This window comes from Hordeum vulgare, chromosome 2H, assembly GCF_904849725.1.
Source record: "Hordeum vulgare subsp. vulgare chromosome 2H, MorexV3_pseudomolecules_assembly, whole genome shotgun sequence".
Taxonomy (NCBI): Eukaryota; Viridiplantae; Streptophyta; class Magnoliopsida; order Poales; family Poaceae; genus Hordeum; species Hordeum vulgare.
Window position 1 is genome coordinate 42,077,621 of NC_058519.1, and position 20,854 is coordinate 42,098,474.

General features: G+C 47.4%; 2 protein-coding genes across 2 annotated transcripts; one reads left to right on the forward strand and one right to left on the reverse strand.

The window, feature by feature from the left end:
* Positions 1 to 5,493: 5,493 nt before the first annotated feature.
* Positions 5,494 to 8,047, reverse strand: LOC123425292 (protein ASPARTIC PROTEASE IN GUARD CELL 1-like). Its single transcript, XM_045108974.1, has 2 exons — positions 7,984 to 8,047; positions 5,494 to 6,743 (listed from the first exon to the last, which is right to left on the reverse strand). Exons 1-2 carry the CDS (start codon positions 8,045 to 8,047, stop codon positions 5,494 to 5,496), a joined length of 1,314 nt encoding a protein of 437 aa, XP_044964909.1.
* A 3,314-nt stretch (positions 8,048 to 11,361) lies between these two features.
* Positions 11,362 to 12,816, forward strand: LOC123429460 (protein ASPARTIC PROTEASE IN GUARD CELL 1-like). The gene has a single exon (XM_045113494.1). The coding sequence runs from the start codon at positions 11,386 to 11,388 to the stop codon at positions 12,742 to 12,744; it is 1,359 nt and encodes a 452-aa protein (XP_044969429.1). The 5' UTR covers positions 11,362 to 11,385; the 3' UTR covers positions 12,745 to 12,816.
* The last annotated feature ends 8,038 nt before the right edge of the window (positions 12,817 to 20,854 follow it).

Below are 20,854 nucleotides of genomic sequence, written 5' to 3' on the forward strand. Positions count from 1 at the left end.
CATGCTTTCACATGGAAGCAACCACACCTGCAACTAGCAACGCTATCAACAGGGTTAAGCAAGCAGTAACATAGCCAATCAGTGGTTTGCTAGGTCGAACAGGTTGATGGTAATCATGGCATTGTTGAGAGGCTGATAGTTAACAGGTGGTAGGCAACGAGACATAATCGATAGAAGCGGTAACACTAGCGTGGCAATGATAGTAATGGTATCTGGGGAAATGATCATCTTGCCTGAGATCCCTCTTAGAAGAAGAACAACTCGGTGAAGTCAGCGAACCAACGTAGTCGAACGGGTCCTCACATTCCGACACGCTTGCGGAACTCTATCGAGACGGAGGAAACCGGAAACAAACATCAACACAAGTATTCACCACCACAAAGCAAGACATGATGCAACCCTAATATGACGCATGAACAGGTCATCGATGCACGGGATGGCACGGCAAAACACCTCACACATACACTACACTTTAAATGAAGCTCGAGATGCAACGGGTTGCATATCGATGAAACTCCACGTTTAAATATTTAATTAACTCCCGTTAATTATCACGGCAATATTGAATGTTGTTAACATGGCAAGGGGTGAGCGATGAACCTACATGACAACCTAGTCGACAGCACGTCGGACTTTGAACGGAGCTACGGCACAAGAACAAGCAACACAAAATAAATATGCCATGGATGCATTATGCATGCGAGTTCATCACATCACGACAAGGAGGGAAATAAGCATGGTGTCGCCATGGCAAGCGAGAGGAAAACAAGGCGGCGAGTCGGAAACGATGCCACGGCAACGTTCCAGTCCCGATAACTCGAGGAGAAAACGGTGCCAACGTATACGAACGCGTGCGGGAACGGAAAAATAAAGATGGGGTGACCCCGTTTCTCGGGTTCCCATGTGTCGAGGGCTCGACGAAAAAGGAAGACGACGTGCACGGCAAATAAACGGTGCAAACAAACGGTGCATACATGCATTCAACTTGTACAACACATACATCCGTACATCACTAGCGCACGATACACGGCATGTCCCATCGGTATACCTTCGACGCGTGCGAGTCGGAGGGGTTCGGTCGAAGCGGACGTCGTGGTCGTCATGGAAGTAGTCGTTCACGAGCCGGCGGTTGAAGTAGTGGCGCACGGTCTCGTCGACGGTAGTCGTACTCTCGGCGTCGGCAGACGGTCTTCGGCGTCGGTAGTCGTTCACGAATCCGTAGATGCCCGGGGTCGTCGGGGCGTCGTGGTACTCGGCGATCTTGTCGAGGACCCATGAAGGCGGTGATCATGCACGCAGCGACGGCACGCGACACGACAACAACTACAACGGCAAAGCGGCACTAGCACTAGCATGCCGCAACCTACCACTAGCAGCAATGCAAACTAGCAGCAGCAAAGCCAGCTACAACAGCAATCGCACGGCAGCGGCGCAAGCACGGCAACAACAACTACAGGCAAGCTAACGGCAGCAAGAGCAAGCTAGCTTGCAACTAACAGCAACAGGACAACTCGCAACAGCACTGGCATCGACAGCTATCGGCAAGGGCAGCAGCAATCGGCCACGGCAACAACACCAGCTAGCTGGCGGCACTCAGCAAAGCAGCAGCGATGCAGCACGCATCAGGCAGAAGCTAGCTACAGCGACTACACAGCAGGGCAGGCAACATCAGCTACCGCGGACACAGCAGCAACACTTGACAGCTACATCGCACGGCAGCAGCAACATCTGGGCAACACGGAGCAACAGCAAACTGCAGCAGCGAGTGGCGCAGCAGGACAAAACATCAACTACACCAACAGGGACAACAACAGTAGCAGGCAGAACGGCACCGACGGGACCTCGGGCCGGCCGGGAGTTGGAGGCGGCTCCATGGGGCGGCGCAGGTCCGCGGCGAGGGCGGCGACCACCGGAGCCAGAGGCGGCGGCGCGACGACGAAGCAGCGCGGCGACGTGACTAGGAGGTCTCGGGTGCAGGGGCGCTGGGGCCATGACGGCGTCGGGGTCGAGGCACGGGGCTCCAGCAGGCGGCGCGCGAGGCACAGCGGCGGGGCGGAGCAGGGCGGAGGCCGGCGCTGGGGCGAGACGGCGCCGGAGGCGGCGCGGCTCGAGGAGGAGACGGCGCAGAGGGCGAGGCAGACCGAGGGGGGTGGCGCGCGCAGGAGGGCCTCATCACGGGCTGCACGGCGGCGGCGCGCCGAGGGGAGCCGCGGGGCGCCTGCAGCTGAGGTCGACGACGGCGCGCAGGGGCGGAGGAGGCGGCGCGCACAGGGGCTGCTGGCGGTGCGGCGGACGCAGGCGGCGGGGAGGGACGCCGGCGCTCCGACGCAGGGAGGCGAGCGGGGGCGGAGCAGGCGGCGCTAGGCGGCGAGGCGCGAGCTGGCGACGGGAGGACGAGGCGGCGGCATGAGGGGCGAGCGCGGCGGGGCGAGGGAGGCAGGGAGGCGGCGGCGCGACGCGGGAGGAGGAGGGGAATGAGGGGGACGGGAGGAGAGTTCCTCTCGCTAGGGCAGGAGGGGGCCATCTCGGCCTCGCCGGCTGGGCTGGCTCCCTCCCCCTGATGGTTTTTTTTCCAAAACCTTTAAAACAGAAAACTGTAAATAAGAAAGGTTTTTTTAAACGAGATAAAATGAACTAAAATAAGTGCCTTTTACCCCTTTAAAAACAAACCCCAACTTTAAATAGTTTGGGCAATTTTTAAAAGAAATAACAATGAAACCTTTTTTTTTTTAAGAATAAAATAAAACCCTTTTAAAAGAATTAAATTAAAACTCTTTTAACAAGAAGATAAAAATAACCCCTTTTCAAAAGAATTAATTAAAACCTCTTTATTCAAAGAATAAATAAAATCCTTTTAAAAGAGAATTAAAATGGGAGGGTTTTTAAAAAAAATGAAACAAACGGAGAGTAAAATTAAAACCTAAGGGTTGCCCCTACGTTTAACAAAATGGACTTTTTTAAAAGAAGACGAATATTTTTGAAGAGGGGTAAAGTTAGAAATCTTTAGCAAAACCACAAAACAACTTAGGAGGGGAGAGGAGGGGAGAAGGTTTAGGTCGGCGGTGCAACGGGGTTTAGCGGTGGCTCTCACGCTCTCTCTCTCATCGCGCCAACAAACGACGCCACTCACGAAACACTAACACCCAACAACACGAAGCAACAAGCAACACCGACAAAACACCGATGACATGATGCCATGCATGATGCGATGATGCAACTACATGACGATGCAACGAATACTTCTAATCACACGACGAAAACGGAAAAGAAGGGGGAATCTTCTGGAACGTCGGTCTCGGGCTGTCACACCAACACTACTCGCGCCGGCACAACCCGAGCTCGCCCCTACTCCGGCACAGCCCGACCTCGCCGCCGCCGCCGAGGATGCCTAGGGTTTTTTCCTTTTTCATTAATAATGTAACGCGTGGGCTCTCGTCGGCCTTCGTGACCGGCTTTTAATGTTTAATTATGCATGTTTGCTGCACGCCGGCAAAAATGGGTTGAGCCAGCGTTGGGCGCATGCGCCGACCCAAACGTCGAAGCGGACGTTCATGTCCGCCTGACCGACCAAAACGGACAAAAATGACAAAATCAGAGAAATATTTTTTTGTAATTTTTAACCTTTTAATTATTTTTTAAAGGAGTTTTAAATAAAGATAATTTTCAAAAAGGGTGGGGTTAAAAAAGGGAGAAAACACATGGCATTATTTCGTTTTAAAACCCAAGGAAAAGATTAAAAAACAAGAAAGTACTGCTGAACAAAGGGCACTGTTTATGTTTTAAAACGCGCCGAAATGCTTTTTTTGTAAATTTTAACTATTTAATTTTAATTTCGGAAAAGGGGGAAAATACAGGGAACTATTTCGTTTTCAAATTCGGGGAGAAGGGCCCAAAAATATATATCAAGAAAGCATTGTTCATACGGGTTACTATTCATCGAACGTTAATGCTTACAGGAATTGCTGTTCATGTAGGGTTACTGTTCACCAGTAAAATATATCAAGAAAGTACTGTTCTTATGGGGTTACTACTTTTTTGTAAATTTATGTTTATTATTTTGATTTTAAAGAAGAGGGAAAATTGTGGGAGTATTGTTCAGGTGAGGCACTGTTCATTGTAATCATAGTTTATTGTTTGACCGTAATTACTATTTACAAATAAGTGATGTAATGTCTGTTTTCATTTTTTTGGTAAATTCAAATTTTGAAGAAGAAGGGGAAAAATTGGTCACGTCCAGCTCCAGCTCCACCTTCATCTTCTAGCCACGTCTAGCCGACCGACACGCCACGCCCAATCAATCTCCACCCGAGCCGCCACGGGCTGCCGTCAGGAGCTGCTGCGCCGCCGTGCCTTGGATCCGCATGACGCCGTCGCCGAAGACGCCGTCCCGCGCCGCACGACATCGAACAAGGAGAAGAGAAATCTCCGCCGTCGCCTACGCCGACCGGATCGACGGTGCCGACCAGGCTTTGCCCGACCGCGTCCTTAGACGGCGACGAGGAAGGAGGGAGGGAGAGGAGGCTGCTGGAGGTGATGGCTTGGGAGCCCTCCCCGTCGCCCACGGGAGCGAGGTGGGAGGGTCACATCCGGTGAATTTTGAATTTTGTTGTCTCCCTATTTGAGACTATGTGTGTCAACTAGGTGGAGAATCGCACAGAGTATCACCGACCAGCCTACACAGTTTCGCACTCGGGCACTGGAGCAATTTTCTTACAACACATTTTTTGTTTTATTGGCCTTTTTTGTCCAAAAAGACAATCACAAGATTTTATTATAGATGTGAGAAAACAATGTAATGCAATATTAAAATAATGTTCATAAATTTATAATTTGTACGTTATTTTTGAAAAAACAACACACTGTTTAAAAACATTCAGAATATTCCAAAAATGTTAAAAAAAATAATCAAATTTTTTATTTAGAAATATTCAAAATTGCATATATTAAATTTGTAAAGTAGAAGATTTTAATTTGTTTTGGCTAGTCAAATGCTAGGGATGTTGGGTATTTGACTAGTTAAAAACAAGTCAAAACATCTTTGAAACCGGTATGGGTTGATTTTTGCCTTGTTTTGGAAGTTGGAGGTTGTAAAGTACTCCCTCCGTCCCAAAATAAGTGTCTTAATCTTTATACAAATTTGTACTAAAGCTAGTATAAAGTTGAGACCGTTATTTTGGAACAGAGGGAGTAGATGATTTTAGAGTTCAGGGTTGAATGTTGACTAGGCATTTGACCAGTCAAAACCAGTCAAAACAGGTTTGAACGGGCTCAGAGTTGATTCTTGTCCGGTTTTAGAAGTTGGAGGTTGTACAGTAGATGGTTTTGAAGTGGAGGTTGTATCTTAGACTTGGGTAGTAATTCATGGTTGTAATATGAACTCTTGTCTTTTTTTAGCTCGATGGTGTTATGTGTTTTGTAAGAAAACGTTTATTCATTACTTTCAGACAAGTCTTGCACGATCCGATAATGTAGCGATGTAAAGTAGCTAGCTAGCTAGCTAACTGCGCTAGTGTCTAGATGGCACTGCTCCGGAGCAAAGAGGAGGCGATTCTGTTGGAGGTCAAACGTGAAGCGCGTATCCAGCATCTGCCCCGCGCCTATAACCGTCCTCTCTGCGTAGGGCTTGACGGTGAAACAAGCGTAGTTGGTATGCTTGTCCGTGACCGCCACGAACAAGAGCTCCGGCTTGATGAAGAACACGGCCGATTCCGGGTGGAAGTGGAGCGTCAAGCTCGGCAAGTGCGCGCGGATACTCTGCCACGCCCCACGGAAACACAGCTTGAGATTATGCACCGGCCCCGATGCGCGCTGCACCCCGCGGCTGTGCAGATGCGCCACGACCTCGGCCGTCAGGACATTGTATGCGGCCGGTGCCAGCAAGGTGGACGCCGTCCCGACGTCGAGGGTGCACCCGCCCCGGAGGCTACGCGGGTCGCGTTTGAACATCGCCGGCGTGATCGCCGTGAGCCTTCGCCCGCTCAGGCTGATGCCGACGAGGCGGACATAGTACATGCCTCCTCCTTGGGAGAGTTCCCCGTGCAGCAGCGCCGTGCTCCGTGCGTGCGACTGGTCCGGGATGTCGGCGCCGAACCGGAGCAAGCCACGCCGGTCGCGGTGCTCGTTGCCGACGAGGCAGTAGGAGAAGCGCGGGGCGGCGAGGCCGCGGTCCGAGAGCTGCCGGATGAAGGAGGTCGGGTGCCTGTTTAGGCTCATGACGCCGGCCCAGACGTCATGGTTAATGAAGTCGTGCGTGGCGTGCGCGCATCCGAAGACAAGGCCGCTCACACCACTGATGGGGCTGCCGGGGCCGCTGCCGTCGAAGACGAAGTCGTCGGTGCTAAGGTAGCCCTGTGCATGTGAATCATGGTACTGGAACTTGACGTCGAAGGTGCACCGGTCCTGCCTGGCGCGCTTGTACGGAGCCGTGCAGCGAGGGTCTGTGGACGCAACGAGGTGGTAATGAGGGGAGACGGCTGTGTTGAAGACAGAGCCCTCCTGCTTCTTCTGCGGTATGCAGGGTCGGCACCTCATCCATGTCAAGGGGCGAACGAGATCCAGCGCAAGCTTGTAGAAGTGCTGGGTTTCGCCGCTGCCGATGCCGACACGGACGCTGTATATGGCCCCCGACAATGGGATCATCTTGGGGCGTATGGATGTGATGTTCACGCCGCCCTCGGCATCACCTTCGGGCAGGAGCTCCTCGAGTACGCTGGCTGTAGTGCGGTAATGGGGCACCAATACATCTATCAGATGCACATCATTTAGTAGGAGTAGGTACACATGGCTGAAGTGTGTGATTGGATTAGCACCAATGACCCTTCTTTGCTTGGATGCCCTGTTTTATATACTCACTCCGTCTCGGTGTATAAGTCATCTTAGGTTGTGCATCGTGACCAAGACAGAGAGAAAAATGAGAGAAATAAATGTTAATTTGTTAATTAATATCATTACATGTAATGAATTGACCAATGCATGTTGTGTTAGTTAGTCTCAAGTCATTAAAAACATACACGCTCCATGTTTCTTATTGGTTGATTTCTTTATTCATGACAAAAAACAAAAAACTAGATGAAAGTTAATGCACGACGCCTAAGTATTTTGAGATTATTTGATTTTCGTAGGATGACTTATACACCGAGACGCGGGGAGTAGTAGATATACTCTTTCCACTTGTACTGGATCGATACATATACAATAAGCAGCATTTAATGTCTCTGGTTTCAGCCCAACAATGAGATCCTTCTTTGGAGTACTCCCTCCGTCTCGGTTTATAGGTCATCTTAGGTTATGCACCGCAACCAAGACGGAGAGAAAAACAAGAGAAATTAATGTTAATTTGCTAATTAATATCATTGCATGCAATGAATTGACCAATGTATGTCATGCTAGTTAGTCTTAAGTCATTAAAAACATAATTGCCCCACGTCTCTTATTGGTTGATTCCTTTGTTCAAGTCAAAAAACAAAAAACGAGGTGAAAGTTAATGCATCGTGCCTTAGTGTTTTGGGATTATTTGATTTTCGTAAGATGACTTATAAACCGAAACGGAGGGAGTAGTGAATATGCATCATTTATCTCTATCTCAGACGATGTGGATGTGAACTAAATGTATAATCATGATTTTGCGCATCGGAGATACACTGAGTTTTTTGTACGGCCTAGAAAGGATTTCTCCTTAATGCATTGTTTTAATAGATTTTCAATAGCAAGAAAAAAATCATGCGGGTATTATAAAAAAGAGCTTTTTTATGGTATCCTATACTGTCATTGAGGAGGCAGCAGTATATTTGTAATCTCACCGTTGATTTCATATGGGTAATATTGACCTTTTTTTTAATTTCCACGGTAAAAGTGTGTTCCTTCATAGATGATTGATAGACTTCGTTCCATATCCCCCGTCTTGCCGTTACGCTCATCGCTCCCCCAGGTCACTCCACGAAATAGGCATTGCCGCCGGCCGCCGCTGTCGCCGAAACATCGGACCTTGTTTGCTCCGTCCATCTACCTCCCACGCTCCATTGTCATCCTTCCAGTAGCCGTGTCTCATGGCCGTGAGCTTGCTGCCGCGTCACATGGCTGTGACCTTGTTATTCCTACCAGTCAACGGTCACCATGGAATACAGTTTCTTAGAACTTGATTAGGTGTTCAGTTAGACATGCTCCAGACGTTGACTCGAGACTTTTCTTAGAGGTATACTGAACGAACCACATACATTTTGGCAATTGTCGAACTAAAGCACCATTTCAAAAACGTTGTATGGAGGTAGACACGCAGATCAAACTTCATGTTACTGAATCTGATAAGACAAAAATCGATGCTTTCAGCATTCAATCGCGATCAGCTAAGGGGCCTAGCTGCGGGATTCGCTCTTTTCCATGAGAATGGCGGAGGAAGAGGAGGGGGGCTCGCAGAGGGAGATGAGCCGGCCGTGCGGCGGCAGCGGCCAGAACTATTGCGGCATATGCTAGATCATGATGCATTGGGAAGAACGAGTGGCGTGTGTCAAGCCAGCGGACGGGTGGGCTGAAATATTAAGATGTACCAAAATTGCCCTCAATCTCCGTATACTGCACCACTTTGCTCGGGTTGGACTACATATACTGCTGGATCTTTAGAGCAGTACAAATCAATCTCTAGCGTTGGATTTCCCCGAATAGACGGACTCATTTTATTACGGGGTACCATAAATGATCTCATAAAAAAACAGTTTTGCTAAAGCAAATCTAGATGTGTCATTAGCATTACACATCTAAACCCAACATCATTGATCTTAACTTGAAGATTCGTGTGCATATTTTTTTTAAAAAAAATATATTTTTCTAGATTAGATTAGATTATATACTCCTAAGAGAAAATTCACGAGGTTTGGCTGGTCTGGGCTGGTTTCATTTCCTTGGATGGATGGATGACCCAAAACTTCAAAAGCCTCAGCGCGGGTTCGTTCCCAAGCCTTCCCAAAGCATCTCAAATTTTCGAAGGTTGGTTTATAATTCCTTCTTTTTAAATATAAGTCCTTTTAGAAATTTTAATAAAAGACTACGTACAGAGCAAAATGAGTGAATCTATACTTTAATATATGTTTATATACATCCGTGTGTAGTTTTCTAGTGAAAACTCTAAAAAAACTTATATTTAGGAACGGAGAGAGTAGGGTATTGCATGCATGTACCCCTTCGTATAAGCTCTTTTTTTACATGACTATATATGAATGTATATAAACATGCTTTAGAGTGTATATTCACTCATTTTTCTCTACATGTAGTTTATAATTGAATCACTAAAACGACTTATATTTAGGAATGCAATGAGTACAATTACACCAAGGACATGTTCGGCAACAGACCACTTCAGCGAAATCGCTCGCTCCACTCCACTCTACGCCGGAAGCGCTCTAGCGAGCAAGGTGAGCGTTGGTGGAGCGTTCGGCTCGCTCCGCTCCAGCAATGCGTGGGCTGCCATCCCATTGGAGGCAAATACACCCCGTTCGACTTTGATAGAGAGAGAGACGAGATAAATGAGAGCATATCGGTTTGGTCTCTCACTTGGCGGTGGCATTTACTGTAATTTCGAGCTGATCCGTGATTTGCCAAAACGAGGAGCCATTTGTAGGAAACAGGGCTATCGTTCGGCCCTGGACAACCCATTAATCCCGGTTCTTCAAGAACCGGGACCAATGGAGGGTATTAGACCAATGGGGGGTATTTCAACATGCATCGTGATCAAGACGGAGAGAAAAATGAGAGAAATAAATGTTAATTTGTTAATTAATATCATTGCATGTAATGAATTGATCAATGCATGTTGTGTTAGTTAGTCTCAAGTCATTAAAAACATACACGTTCCATGTTTCTTATTGGTTAATTCCTTTATTCATGACAAAAAAGAAAAACTAGATGAAGTTAATGCATGACGCCTAAATGTTTTGGGATTATTTAATTTCCGTAAGTTGACTTATACACCGAGACGAAGGGAGTAGTAGATATACTCCTTCCACTTTTACTGGAGCGATACATATACGATAAGCATTATTTAATGTCTCTGGTTTCAGCCCAACAATGAGATCCTTCTCTAGTACTCCCTCCGTCCAAGTTCATAGGGCGACTTTGAGAATCCAAGAATTTCAAAAATGTTAGGCGTAATTCAGTTAAATGCCCTCGTTTATCTCAACAACCTCGTACTCAGTTAAATGCCCCTCGGAGTACTACAACCCACCTCCTCTTCTTTTTTCAGTTCCCACTGGGACATGGCCCGTGAGAGAAGGAAAGAGCCAATGCATGCAGGGTTAGCTGAAACGACAACACTAATGACGGAATTTATTTTCAAAACTGTTTCACTTTTTTAGCAAAAACTGCACGCTCTCGCCCAATCCTTCCCCGCCTAAATCGCCGAGCTTTCTAAAAGTCGTCCTACACACCTGGACGGAGGGAGTAGTGAATATGCATCATTTATCTCTATCTCAGACGATGTGGATGTGAACTAAATGTATAATCATGATTTTGCGCATGGAAGATACACTGAGTTTTTTGTACGGCCCAGAAAGGATTTCTCCTTAATGCATTGTTTTAATAGATTTTCAAGAGCAAGAAAAAAAATCATAAAACCAGATAGATTATACGATGGGTATCTATCTACTACTTCAAGCTAAGGATCATCGTTCTGATAAACCAGAGGCTAAGCAGCCTCCTGTCGGCTGCGCCAAGGCCGATTGCCTCCCCTTCAGGCCGAGTGGCTGGGTGCGACGTGGTTGAGCCAATCGTCGACTACCACGTGACCGACTGGCCACTAATCGGCCGCAGCAAAGCCGACAAGAAGAAATCGGCCACGACAAGGCCGACTGAAACGAGTCGGCTTCGGTGAGGCCTCGGCCGTGTTATTTTTGGAAAAAATGGAAAAGACGCAATATTTTTAAAATTAAGTAAAAAATAATATTAAAAGAATAGCTATCTACTACTCCAAGCCAAGCATCACTGTTTTCAAAAAACCAGATAGATTATATGATGCGTATCTATCTACTACTTTAAGCTAAGGATCATCGTTATGATAAACCAGAGGCATGAAATGATGCATATCTATCTACTACTCCAAGCTAAGGATCGTTGTTATGCTAAACCAAACATTAAATGATGCGTGTCTATCTATTACTAGTACTCCAAATCCAGGATCATTCTTCTGATAAACAATAGACATTAAATGATGCGTATGCGTATCTATCTATTACTCAAATCAAAAAATTTCTTATAAATCACGGACATTAAATGATGTGTATCGGATGTATATACTGATGTACTAGTAAGGATACATGTCCTAATGTACATCTATCTATTTAAGGCACGACATCCAAGCGAAGAAGGATCATTGTGCTAGTCCAACCAGAGACTTGAGCCATGTCTAATGTATATGCTTGCATGTGGTGCTTCTTCCTTGTCGTGCTAAATCCGGTGAGCCTCGCCCTTGATGCCACCAACAGCAGTGGTGCGGCTGGATTCAGCCTGCCCCTGGTGCCCTATTACCGCACTACAGCCGGCGTACTCGAGGAGCTCCTGCCGGAAGGTGATGCCGAGGGCGGCGTGAACATCACGTCCATCCGCCCCAAGATGATCCCATATTCGGGGGGCATCTACAGCGTCCGTGTCGGCATCGGCAGCGGCGGAACCCAACACTTCTACAAGCTCGCGCTGGACCTCGTCCGCCCACTAACATGGATGCAGTGCAAGCCCTGCGTACCGGAGAAGAGGCAGGACGGCTCCGTTTTCAACACCGCCGCCTCCCCTCACTACCACCACATCGCGTCCACAGACCCTCGCTGCATGGCTCCGTACACGCGCGCCGGCCAGGGTCGGTGCACCTTCGACGTCAAGTTCCAGTACGGTGACTCAAGAGCGCGTGGCGTCCTTGGCAGCGACGACTTCGTCTTCGACGGCAGCGGCCCCGGCAGCCCCATCAGCAGCGTCAACGGCCTTGTCTTCGGTTGTGCGCACAACACGCATGATTTCTACAACCACGATCTCTGGGCCGGCGTCATGAGCCTCAACAGGCACCCGACCTCCTTCATCCGGCAGCTCTCGGCCCGCGGCCTCGCCGCCCCGCGCTTCTCCTATTGCCTCGCCAGCAGGCAGCACCGTGACCGCCGTGGCTTCCTTCGATTTGGAGCTGACATCCCGGACCAGTCGCATGCACGGAGCACGCCGCTGCTGCACGGGGACCTCGCCCAGGGAGGAGGCATGTACTACGTCGGCGTCGTCGGCGTTAGCCTGGGCGGCCGAAGGCTCACAGCGATCACGCCGGTGATGTTTGAACTCAACCGGCGTAGCCTCCGCGGCGGGTGCATCATCGACGTCGGGACGTCGCTCACCTTGATGGCCACGGCACCGTACCATGTCCTGGTGGCTGAGTTGATTGCGCACATGAGGAGCCGCGGGGTGCAGCATGCCATTTTTTCCCCAGGGCAGAAGCACTGCTTCCGCGGGAAGTGGGAAAGTATCCACAGACACTTGCCGAGTGTGACGCTCCACTTCCAGTTCCACCCGGAATCGGTCGCGCTCTTTATTAGGCCGGAGCTGTTGTTTGTGGCGATGACGGGCGAGCGCACTGACTATGTGTGCCTCGCCATCGTGCCCTACGCAGAGAGGACGATTATAGGCGCGGGGCAGATGCTGGACACGCGCTTCACGTTTGACCTCCAACAAAATCGCCTCTTCTTTGCTCCGGAGCAGTGCCATCTAGACACTAGCGCAGTTAGCTAGCTAACAGCTACATCCCCATATTATAGGTTCGCGCAAGACTTGCGTGAAAGTAATGAATAAATGTTTTTTCAATGGTACAGATGCAGACACTCGATAAAACAGAAAACCGATTAACAGGGAAGTCGGAGCAAGGAGCTCCGGCCCACGCATAGTCTAATTGACAACACAACATACATAAGCACCATCGCCCGCTCAAAAAAAAAAAAAAAACCCCGCTCAAAAGCACCATCGAGCAAAAAGAAGAAGAGAAGAGTTCACATTACAACCCCGAAGCACTAGTACAAAAACAGTCTTTTGTCCCGGTTCGTAAGGAACTTTTGTCCCAATTTCTGAACCGGGACAAAAAGGTCGTTACTAATGCCTTTGGCCTTTAGTCCCGGTTCTTACACGAACCGGGACAGATGGGCCTCCACGTGGCCGGTGCGGCGAGCCCAGGCAGGAGGCCCTTTGGTCCCGGTTGGTGGCACCAACCGGGACCAATAGGCATCCACGCGTCAGCATTTCAGGTGCTGGAGTTTTTATTTTTTTTTGTTTTTGAAAGGGGGTTAGGGTTTTTGGGGGTTAATTTAGGTGTTTCATATATTGTGTTAGCTAGCTAATTAATAGAGAGAAGTGTCCTCTCTTATCTCCGTGCTTGGTCGACGCTACATACTATATGTATAAAGAGGACTAGACACGCTAGCTAGTAAGAAAATGAAGGAAACAGAAGATCGTCATGAACATATGCATACAGAGAGAAGTGATATCGACCACCTCTCCTTCTCTGAGAGATTGGTCGAACAACAAGTTCTCGTATATCTATCCGACGCTACTGGTTACATATATACAATATAATTATCTCTTACAATATAATCTCCTAATTAAAATTCAACTAATTAGGGTTCACATGGTATTCTCCGTCTTTAGCGATCACCTGGTCAAGAAAGAATGCCGCCAATTCCTCTTGAATTCCTCGCATACGATCTGCTGGTAGGAGTTCATTCCGCATCCGAAATATCTAATTTGAAGAAGGGGGTCAATACATATATATGAATAAATGAAACTGAACACAAATGATGGTAATAAAATAAAATTGTGAATATTTTTATTTACGCACATCATATTGTTTGTCAGAGTAGCCCCGCTCACAGGTAGTGTGGCGGATGGACTCGCAAATGTAGTATCCACAGTAACCATTCCCTCGTTCCTACCACAACCACTTTACAAGAAATAGAGGTCAATCAAACTGATAGTTAGCAAGCATGCTAAATGGTATTGATGAAACTAGCGCTTGAATCACTAGGAGATGCGTGGAACATGCTACTATAGTACTTACTTTCGGGTGTCTAAATTGCAGCTTCTTCGGCAGTCTCGGAGTTTTTGAGGTGAATTTTTTCCAAACCCTGCCAGACAAAGAAAACAATTACTTGATATCAGGAAATGAACAAAGTTGCCGATATGGTGCGATAATGATCAATTTAACTTACTTCTGTAGAATTTCAGTCATGTCCGCATACTCGTTGGGATCTTTTCGTCTCGAGTCTAAGTCGGTTACTAGTCCCTGCTCAAGCTTAATCTCTAGGAGAATATAGTGAAAGTTGAACACGCATGCATAACTCATCAATTACATTACTATAACCTTGACTAATAAGGGAAACCGAATATGCACAAGACAGTAACACTCACTGGAATTCGTAAGGAAAGAGTATTATAGTTTTATTTTGATTCAATACAAACGATTGTAGCAGGTTGGCCTCGGTATCTTTGGCCTGAAATTCAATCATAAATGCATCTACGAGATTTGTGTTAATGAACCCAATATCACCGATTTGTCTTTTCTTCAATTCGACGATCTTCAATCTGCATATAATATAGTGAGGATAACTAAAAATGCATGCAATGAAAGAGCTGACCTATATATAGAGACTTAATGACAGAAGTAGTACTACTTACAGGCAGTAGCAAGTGATCATTAATTTATCGAGGGCCAGGAGATTGAAAAACGGTAAGAACTCCTCAAATGGAACATTCAACAACAGTTCAAGTACAACGAGGTCATGCTCCTCTCTAACTCTCAGCGTCAAAATATTACTCCCCTCAGACTCTTTGCAGGTTTTCATGTACCAATCATGGAATCTTCGCATCATCGTTGTTAGAGATCTTTCATCTTTGACGAGAGGCTTCCCGTACACGTATTTGTGTTCGTCCACCTCCAATAAATCAAAATGTGCATCGTCGGGCAGGTAATCTGCAGGATTGGTACCGGGCAACAAGATCCCTTGATGATTAGCGACGATATCGCTAGACACCTTGAGCGGGGGGAACGATTGGTTCGCTTGTTCGCCGAGATGGGCAACTTTTTTCCCAGCTCGTCGTTCTGCTAACCTTTGACCACTGACAGTACTTCCCGACCGCTCCGCTTCGATAAATGACTTTGTAATAATGCGCTCATAGTTGTCTTTCGTCGGAGACTCTGGTAGTTTCTTCAGGGCAACCAGAGTATGCTTCGCTTTTACCAGATCTATCTTCTCCTCTGGAGGTGGATGATTCTTTGCTTTCACCCCTTCAAAGAAGTTTTTCACTTCGGCTCGCACGATCTTCGCGTTTTCCTCATGGCTCCTCTCGTATGGTAACTTCTGTGGAGTCTTCAGAGAAGGACCGTATTTGTATTGCCTGCCTCTGGCTGTACTGCTAGACGCCGGAGCAGACGGAGAGGCTGCGGCTGTCTTTCCTTTCTTACGAGGCGGAGTAGAAGGACGACGCGCCGGAGCAGCCGGAGCGGCGGCGGGTCTCTTTCGCCCTTGTTGACGAGGCGGAGAAGGAGGAGGCTAGCTGCTCGGGCGCGCCGGCATAGGCGGAGAAGGAGGCGGAGTGCCGCCACGCGGCGGAGAAGGAGACAGAGTGCCCTGATCACTCGCCGGAGGAGAAGGTGGAGGAGGAGGCGGAGGAGGAGAAGGAGCTGACCTCTTGATGCACTTCGTGTACAAAACGGACAATCTCTTTTGAAGTATGAGGGTTTCATACGGAAACTCGTGTGTTACAAAGGGATTTTATTTTTTTGAACTTATTTGAACTCCATAGTTTTTCTGTGTTCAAAATGCACCATTCAAAGCCACATCATCAATTTACAACCCTTTCTGACTTCATTTGTTATTTTTCATGCATTTACTGATTATTTTGAGCTATAAGACCATAAATTGAAAAGCATTTGAAATGAACTCTGAAAAGGTTCCAAGTTGGCATGGTATCATCATTTCACCCACATAGCATGTGCGAGAAAGTTGAGAGGGTTACGACAAAAAATGGATGCACTTCGTGTACAAAACGGACAATCTCTTTCGAAGTATCAGCGTTTCATACGGAAACTCGTCTGTTACAAAGGGATTTCATTTTTTGAACTTATTTGAACTCCATAGTTTTTCTGTGTTCAAAATGCACCATTCAAAGCCACATCATCAATTTACAACCCTTTCTGACTTCATTTGTTATTTTTCATGCATTTACTGATTATTTTGAGCTATAAGACCATGAAATTGAAAAGCATTTGAAATGAACTCTAAAAAGGTCCCAAGTTGGCATGGTATCATCATTTCACCCACATAGCATGTGCGAGAAAGTTGAGAGGGTTACGGCAAAAACTGGATGCCCTTCGTGTACAAAACGGACAATTGATACGTCTCAAACGATCTATAATTTTTGATGGTTTCACGCTGTTATCTTGTCAACTTTGGATGTTTTATATACCTTTTTATCTTTTTTGGGACTAACTTATTAATCCAGTGCCAAGTGCCACTTCCTGTTTTTTCTGTGTTTTTTACTCTTTTCAGATCTGATTTTGGAACGTAGTCCAAACGGAATAAAATCCCCGGAATATTTTTTTCCAGAACGGAAGAAGATCGGGAGGCTTGAGGGCCAAGGCAGGGGGCCCACAGGGAGCCCACAAGCTGTGTTGCCGCGGCCAGGGGGGCCGCGGCAACCAGGCTTGTGGCCTCCCTGGCGCTCCCCTGCCCTAGCTTTTTGGCCTATAAATTCCCTAAAAATCCATAAAAAATCAGGGCATCCACGAAAACACTTTTCCGCCGCCGCAAGCTTCTGTTTCCATGAGATCTCATGTGGAGACCCTTCCCGGTGCCCTGCCGGAGGGGACTTTGGACTTGGAGGGCTTCTACATCAACATCATCGCCTCTCCAATGACTCGTGAGTAGTCCACTTCAGACCTACGGGTCCGTAGTTAGTAGCTAGATGGCTTCTTATCTCTCTTGGATCTTCAATACAAAGTTCTCCATGATCTTCATGGAGATCTATCCGATGTAATCCTCTTTGGCGGTGTGTTTGTCGAGATCCGATGAATTGTGGATTTGTGATCAGATTATCTATGAATCATATTTGAGTCTTTGCTGATTTCTTATTTGCATGATTTGATATCCTTGTAAGTCTCTCCGAGTCTTGGGTTTTGTTTGGCCAACTAGATCTATGATTCTTGCAATGGGAGAAGTGCTTGGTTTTGGGTTCATACCGTGTGGTGACCTTTCACAGTGACAGAAGGGGCAGCAAGGCACACATCGTGTTGTTGCCATCAAGGGTAACAAGATGGGCTTTTATCGTAGATATGAGATTGTCCATCTACATCATGTCATCTTGCTTAAGGCGTCACTCTGTTCTTTTGGACTTAATACACTAGATGCATGCTGGATAGCGGTCGACGTGTGGAGTAATAGTAGTAGATGCAGAAAGTATCGGTCTACTTGTTTTGGACGTGATGCCTATAGATATAATCATTGCCTTAGATAACGTCACGACTTTGCGCGGTTCTATCAATTGCTCGACAGTAATTCGTTCACCCACCGTCTACTTGATTTCATGAGAGAAGCCACTAGTGAACACTACGGCCCCCGGGTCTATTCACAACTATCGTCTCCACTTTCACTTCTACTTTGCTTTGTTTTCTTTGTTGCTTTCAGTTCTCACTTTGCAAACAATCTATAAGGGATTGATAACCCCTTCATAGCGTTGGGTGCAAGCTCTTTGTGTTTGTGCAGGTACTTGTGGCTTGACGCAATCCTTTCTCTGGATCGATACCTTGGTTCTCAAAACTGAGGGAAATAATTGCCGCCACTGTGCTACATCACCCTTTCCGCTTCGAGGGAACACCAACGCAAGGCTCCAAGGCCACGGGGGAATCCTTTGCATATTTGCCAAGGAAGTCCCTAAAGTTGTAGTCGTAGCAGAAGGATTCCTGGCGCCGTTGCTGAGGAGTATCAAGACAAGAATAGTCTCTCGTCAACACGCTTGTTTCTGGCGCCGTTGGAAGGTCTTTTGTTGTAGTAGCAACAATCTCTTTTGAAGTATCAGGGTTTCATACGGAAACTCGTCTGTTACAAAGGGATTTCATTTTTTTGAACTTATTTGAACTACATATATTTTCTATGTTCAAAATGCACCATTCAAAGCCACATCATCAATTTACAACCCTTTCTGACTTCATTTGTTATTTTTCATGCATTTACTGGTTATTTTGAGCTATAAGACCACGAAATTGAAAAGCATTTGAAATGAACTCTGAAAAGGTTCCAAGTTGGCAGTGGTGACAATTTGAACACAACACATGATATCCATTACATCTAGGGCACAACATTACATTTGCTCAAGTTCACAACAGTGCACAAATGATAGAATTACATCTAGGGCACAACACACTAGCAGAAACATAACACACACACTGCCACTTAATTGGCTTGCTTAGACCAAATAGAAACTAAACTAGCCACAATGCTGATGCCAAGAACAAAGAGAAAACCCATTGTTTCCATGAGCTCATTCCTTTTCTTCAACTTCAATTGCATTTTCTTGTTTTCATTGTTCGGATCCATAACCTTCTTCTCCATTCTACTAGCTTTGATCCAACTACGTTCAAGGCCACCATGGAGCTCCTCAAAAGCTTGCCCCACTAGCTCAGTGGGAGGGGGGTCAATCCAAACAACCCAATCACACTCACGAGGAAGCTGTTAAATCAGAGTTCACATAATTAGGTGAAATTCATAAATTTGCAATAAACCGATGAAAACAGAGTACCAAATGATGTTTTGAGGAATTACATCGAGTGGACAACCCAAAAACCTTCTTCCCGTGCTTCCTCCACCCCAAGAAACATGGCGAGCAGGAATTAGCCCATGCCCCGGGCAACGGTGATTCGAGCGCTCCTCAAGGCCGTAGAAACTTGGATTGGGAATGAAAAACTCGGATTGGAACTGCACAATCCCACAGCCATCCACCTACGAGCCAGAAAGGCGCATATTATGGCCCATCCCGCGAAACCCTAGATGAGAAATCCCCAAATCCAATGTCAACCGAAAATCCAACGACTTACCTCACTGTCTACGGAGGAGCTTGCAGACGATATTGCGGACGTACACATGGACGTGCCCCAGCGGTGAAAATGGGGATGGGCTTGACAGACCGCTAAATCTAGACAAATCTCGGAAAAAATGGAGCTCCGAGGTCGAGCTTCGAGAGGAGAAAGCTTAACTAGTGTGGCTCGGGCATTTCATCGAACACCTCATGTGCATAGGAGGTGAGCTAGAGCACCCAAATGCCCTCCCCTCGCCGGCCAGAAAAAACAGAGTGCTCTGCCGCGGCGATGGGTATATATAGGCAAATTATTTGTCCCGGTTCGTGTCATAAACCGGGGCTAAAGCCCCCCTTCTAAACAGGTTCAAGGCACAAACCGGTACCAATGGATGTGGGCCAAGAGCGCGGCCCATTGGTCTCGGTTCGTGCCTAGAACCGGGACAAATGGGTCCAGACGAACCGGTACCAATGCCCACGAGGCCCCGGCCGGCCCCCTGGGCTCATGAACCAGGTCTAATGCCCCCCATGGGTCCCAGTTCGTGAAGAACCGGGACTAATGGGCTTGCCAGGCCCGAACCAAAGCCCTGTTTTCTACTAGTGAATGATCACTACCAAAGTCAAAGATACAACCTCAACTTCAAAACCATCTATTCCCTCCATTCCATAATATAAAAGCGTTTTGATACTATATTAATATAGAAACATTCTTATATTATGGGCCGAAAGGTGTACTTTACAACTTTGAACTTGCAAAATCGGACAAGAACAACCTTGAGCCCGTTTCAACCTATTTTGACTAGTCAAATGCCTAGTCAACATCCAGCCCCAAATTCTGAAATCGTCTACATTACAACCTCGAACTTGCAAAACCGGGGGGGGGGGGTCAATAGCTCCTGTGCAACGTTTTTTATACGAACTGGCTCAAACCGGCATCGTTGGCAAGAATGGCTCTGCTGTGACATCTCTCTGTGCACAAATAGCCCAGGCGCGACATGGCCCTTAAGCACAATATCTATCAGGATTAAGTGGACCCGGGCGGGACCCACAGCTTATCCACGTCAGCATGGGACCCAGATGGCGGCGACTACTGTCAAACAGTTTTCCCCTGTGTGCGCATCCTCCCTCTTCTTCTTCTCCGGCGACGAAGCACGGCAACGCCGGCGAGCTTCGATTCAAAAAAGAAATTTTACAAGCATTTAAAACCAAATCAACCGAATTCAAACAAACATAGATCCATTTTCCCAACAAACATTCCAGAAACAAACATAGATAGGGTTCGATTACAAGGGCTCGTGGGAGCAATATTCCAGAGACGATTACAGGTTCGGCCTTTGATTACACGGGCTCCTAAGCTCGACCCCCTAAGCTCCTACCTCACCCCTACTAGATCTTCAAAAGTGGGCTCACCTCAGCCCTAGGGGTGCGGCCCCGACGAGGCAACGACGCTGGTCAGTCGGAGTCGGAGTCGGAGGCGCCCCACCCCCTGTCGGCATGGGATTCCTCGATGGCTTGGCGGACGTGGATCTCGTCGAGCTCCTCTTCCCTCTGCCGGCACGCGGTGACCTGCTAGGCCTCTTCCTTGGTGCGCTCCATAACCTCGGCGATGACGCTGTCGAGGTCGCCATCGTTGACGTAGTCTTCCTGCAGAAAGCCCTGCTCCTGCCCCTCCATGTTCGGAGGCGGCAGCAATGCGGGTACAATGGCGGAGCTCGCTGCAAAGGAGCCCACGGCAGAGGAGCGTGCCGCTGCCACCATCTGGCGGTCGTACTCCTCCACCTCACGC

Excerpts from the sequence above, each read along its gene's own strand:
- LOC123425292 (XM_045108974.1), bottom strand. The coding sequence starts at position 8,047 with ATGAGACACGGCTACTGGAAGGATGACAATGGAGCGTGGGAGGTAGAT. Across the intron at positions 6,744-7,983 it reads AGATGGACGGAGCAAACAAG|ATGTATTGGTGCCCCATTAC; the intron begins GTCCGATGTTTC and ends TGCATCTGATAG.
- LOC123429460 (XM_045113494.1), top strand. The coding sequence starts at position 11,386 with ATGTCTAATGTATATGCTTGCATGTGGTGCTTCTTCCTTGTCGTGCTA.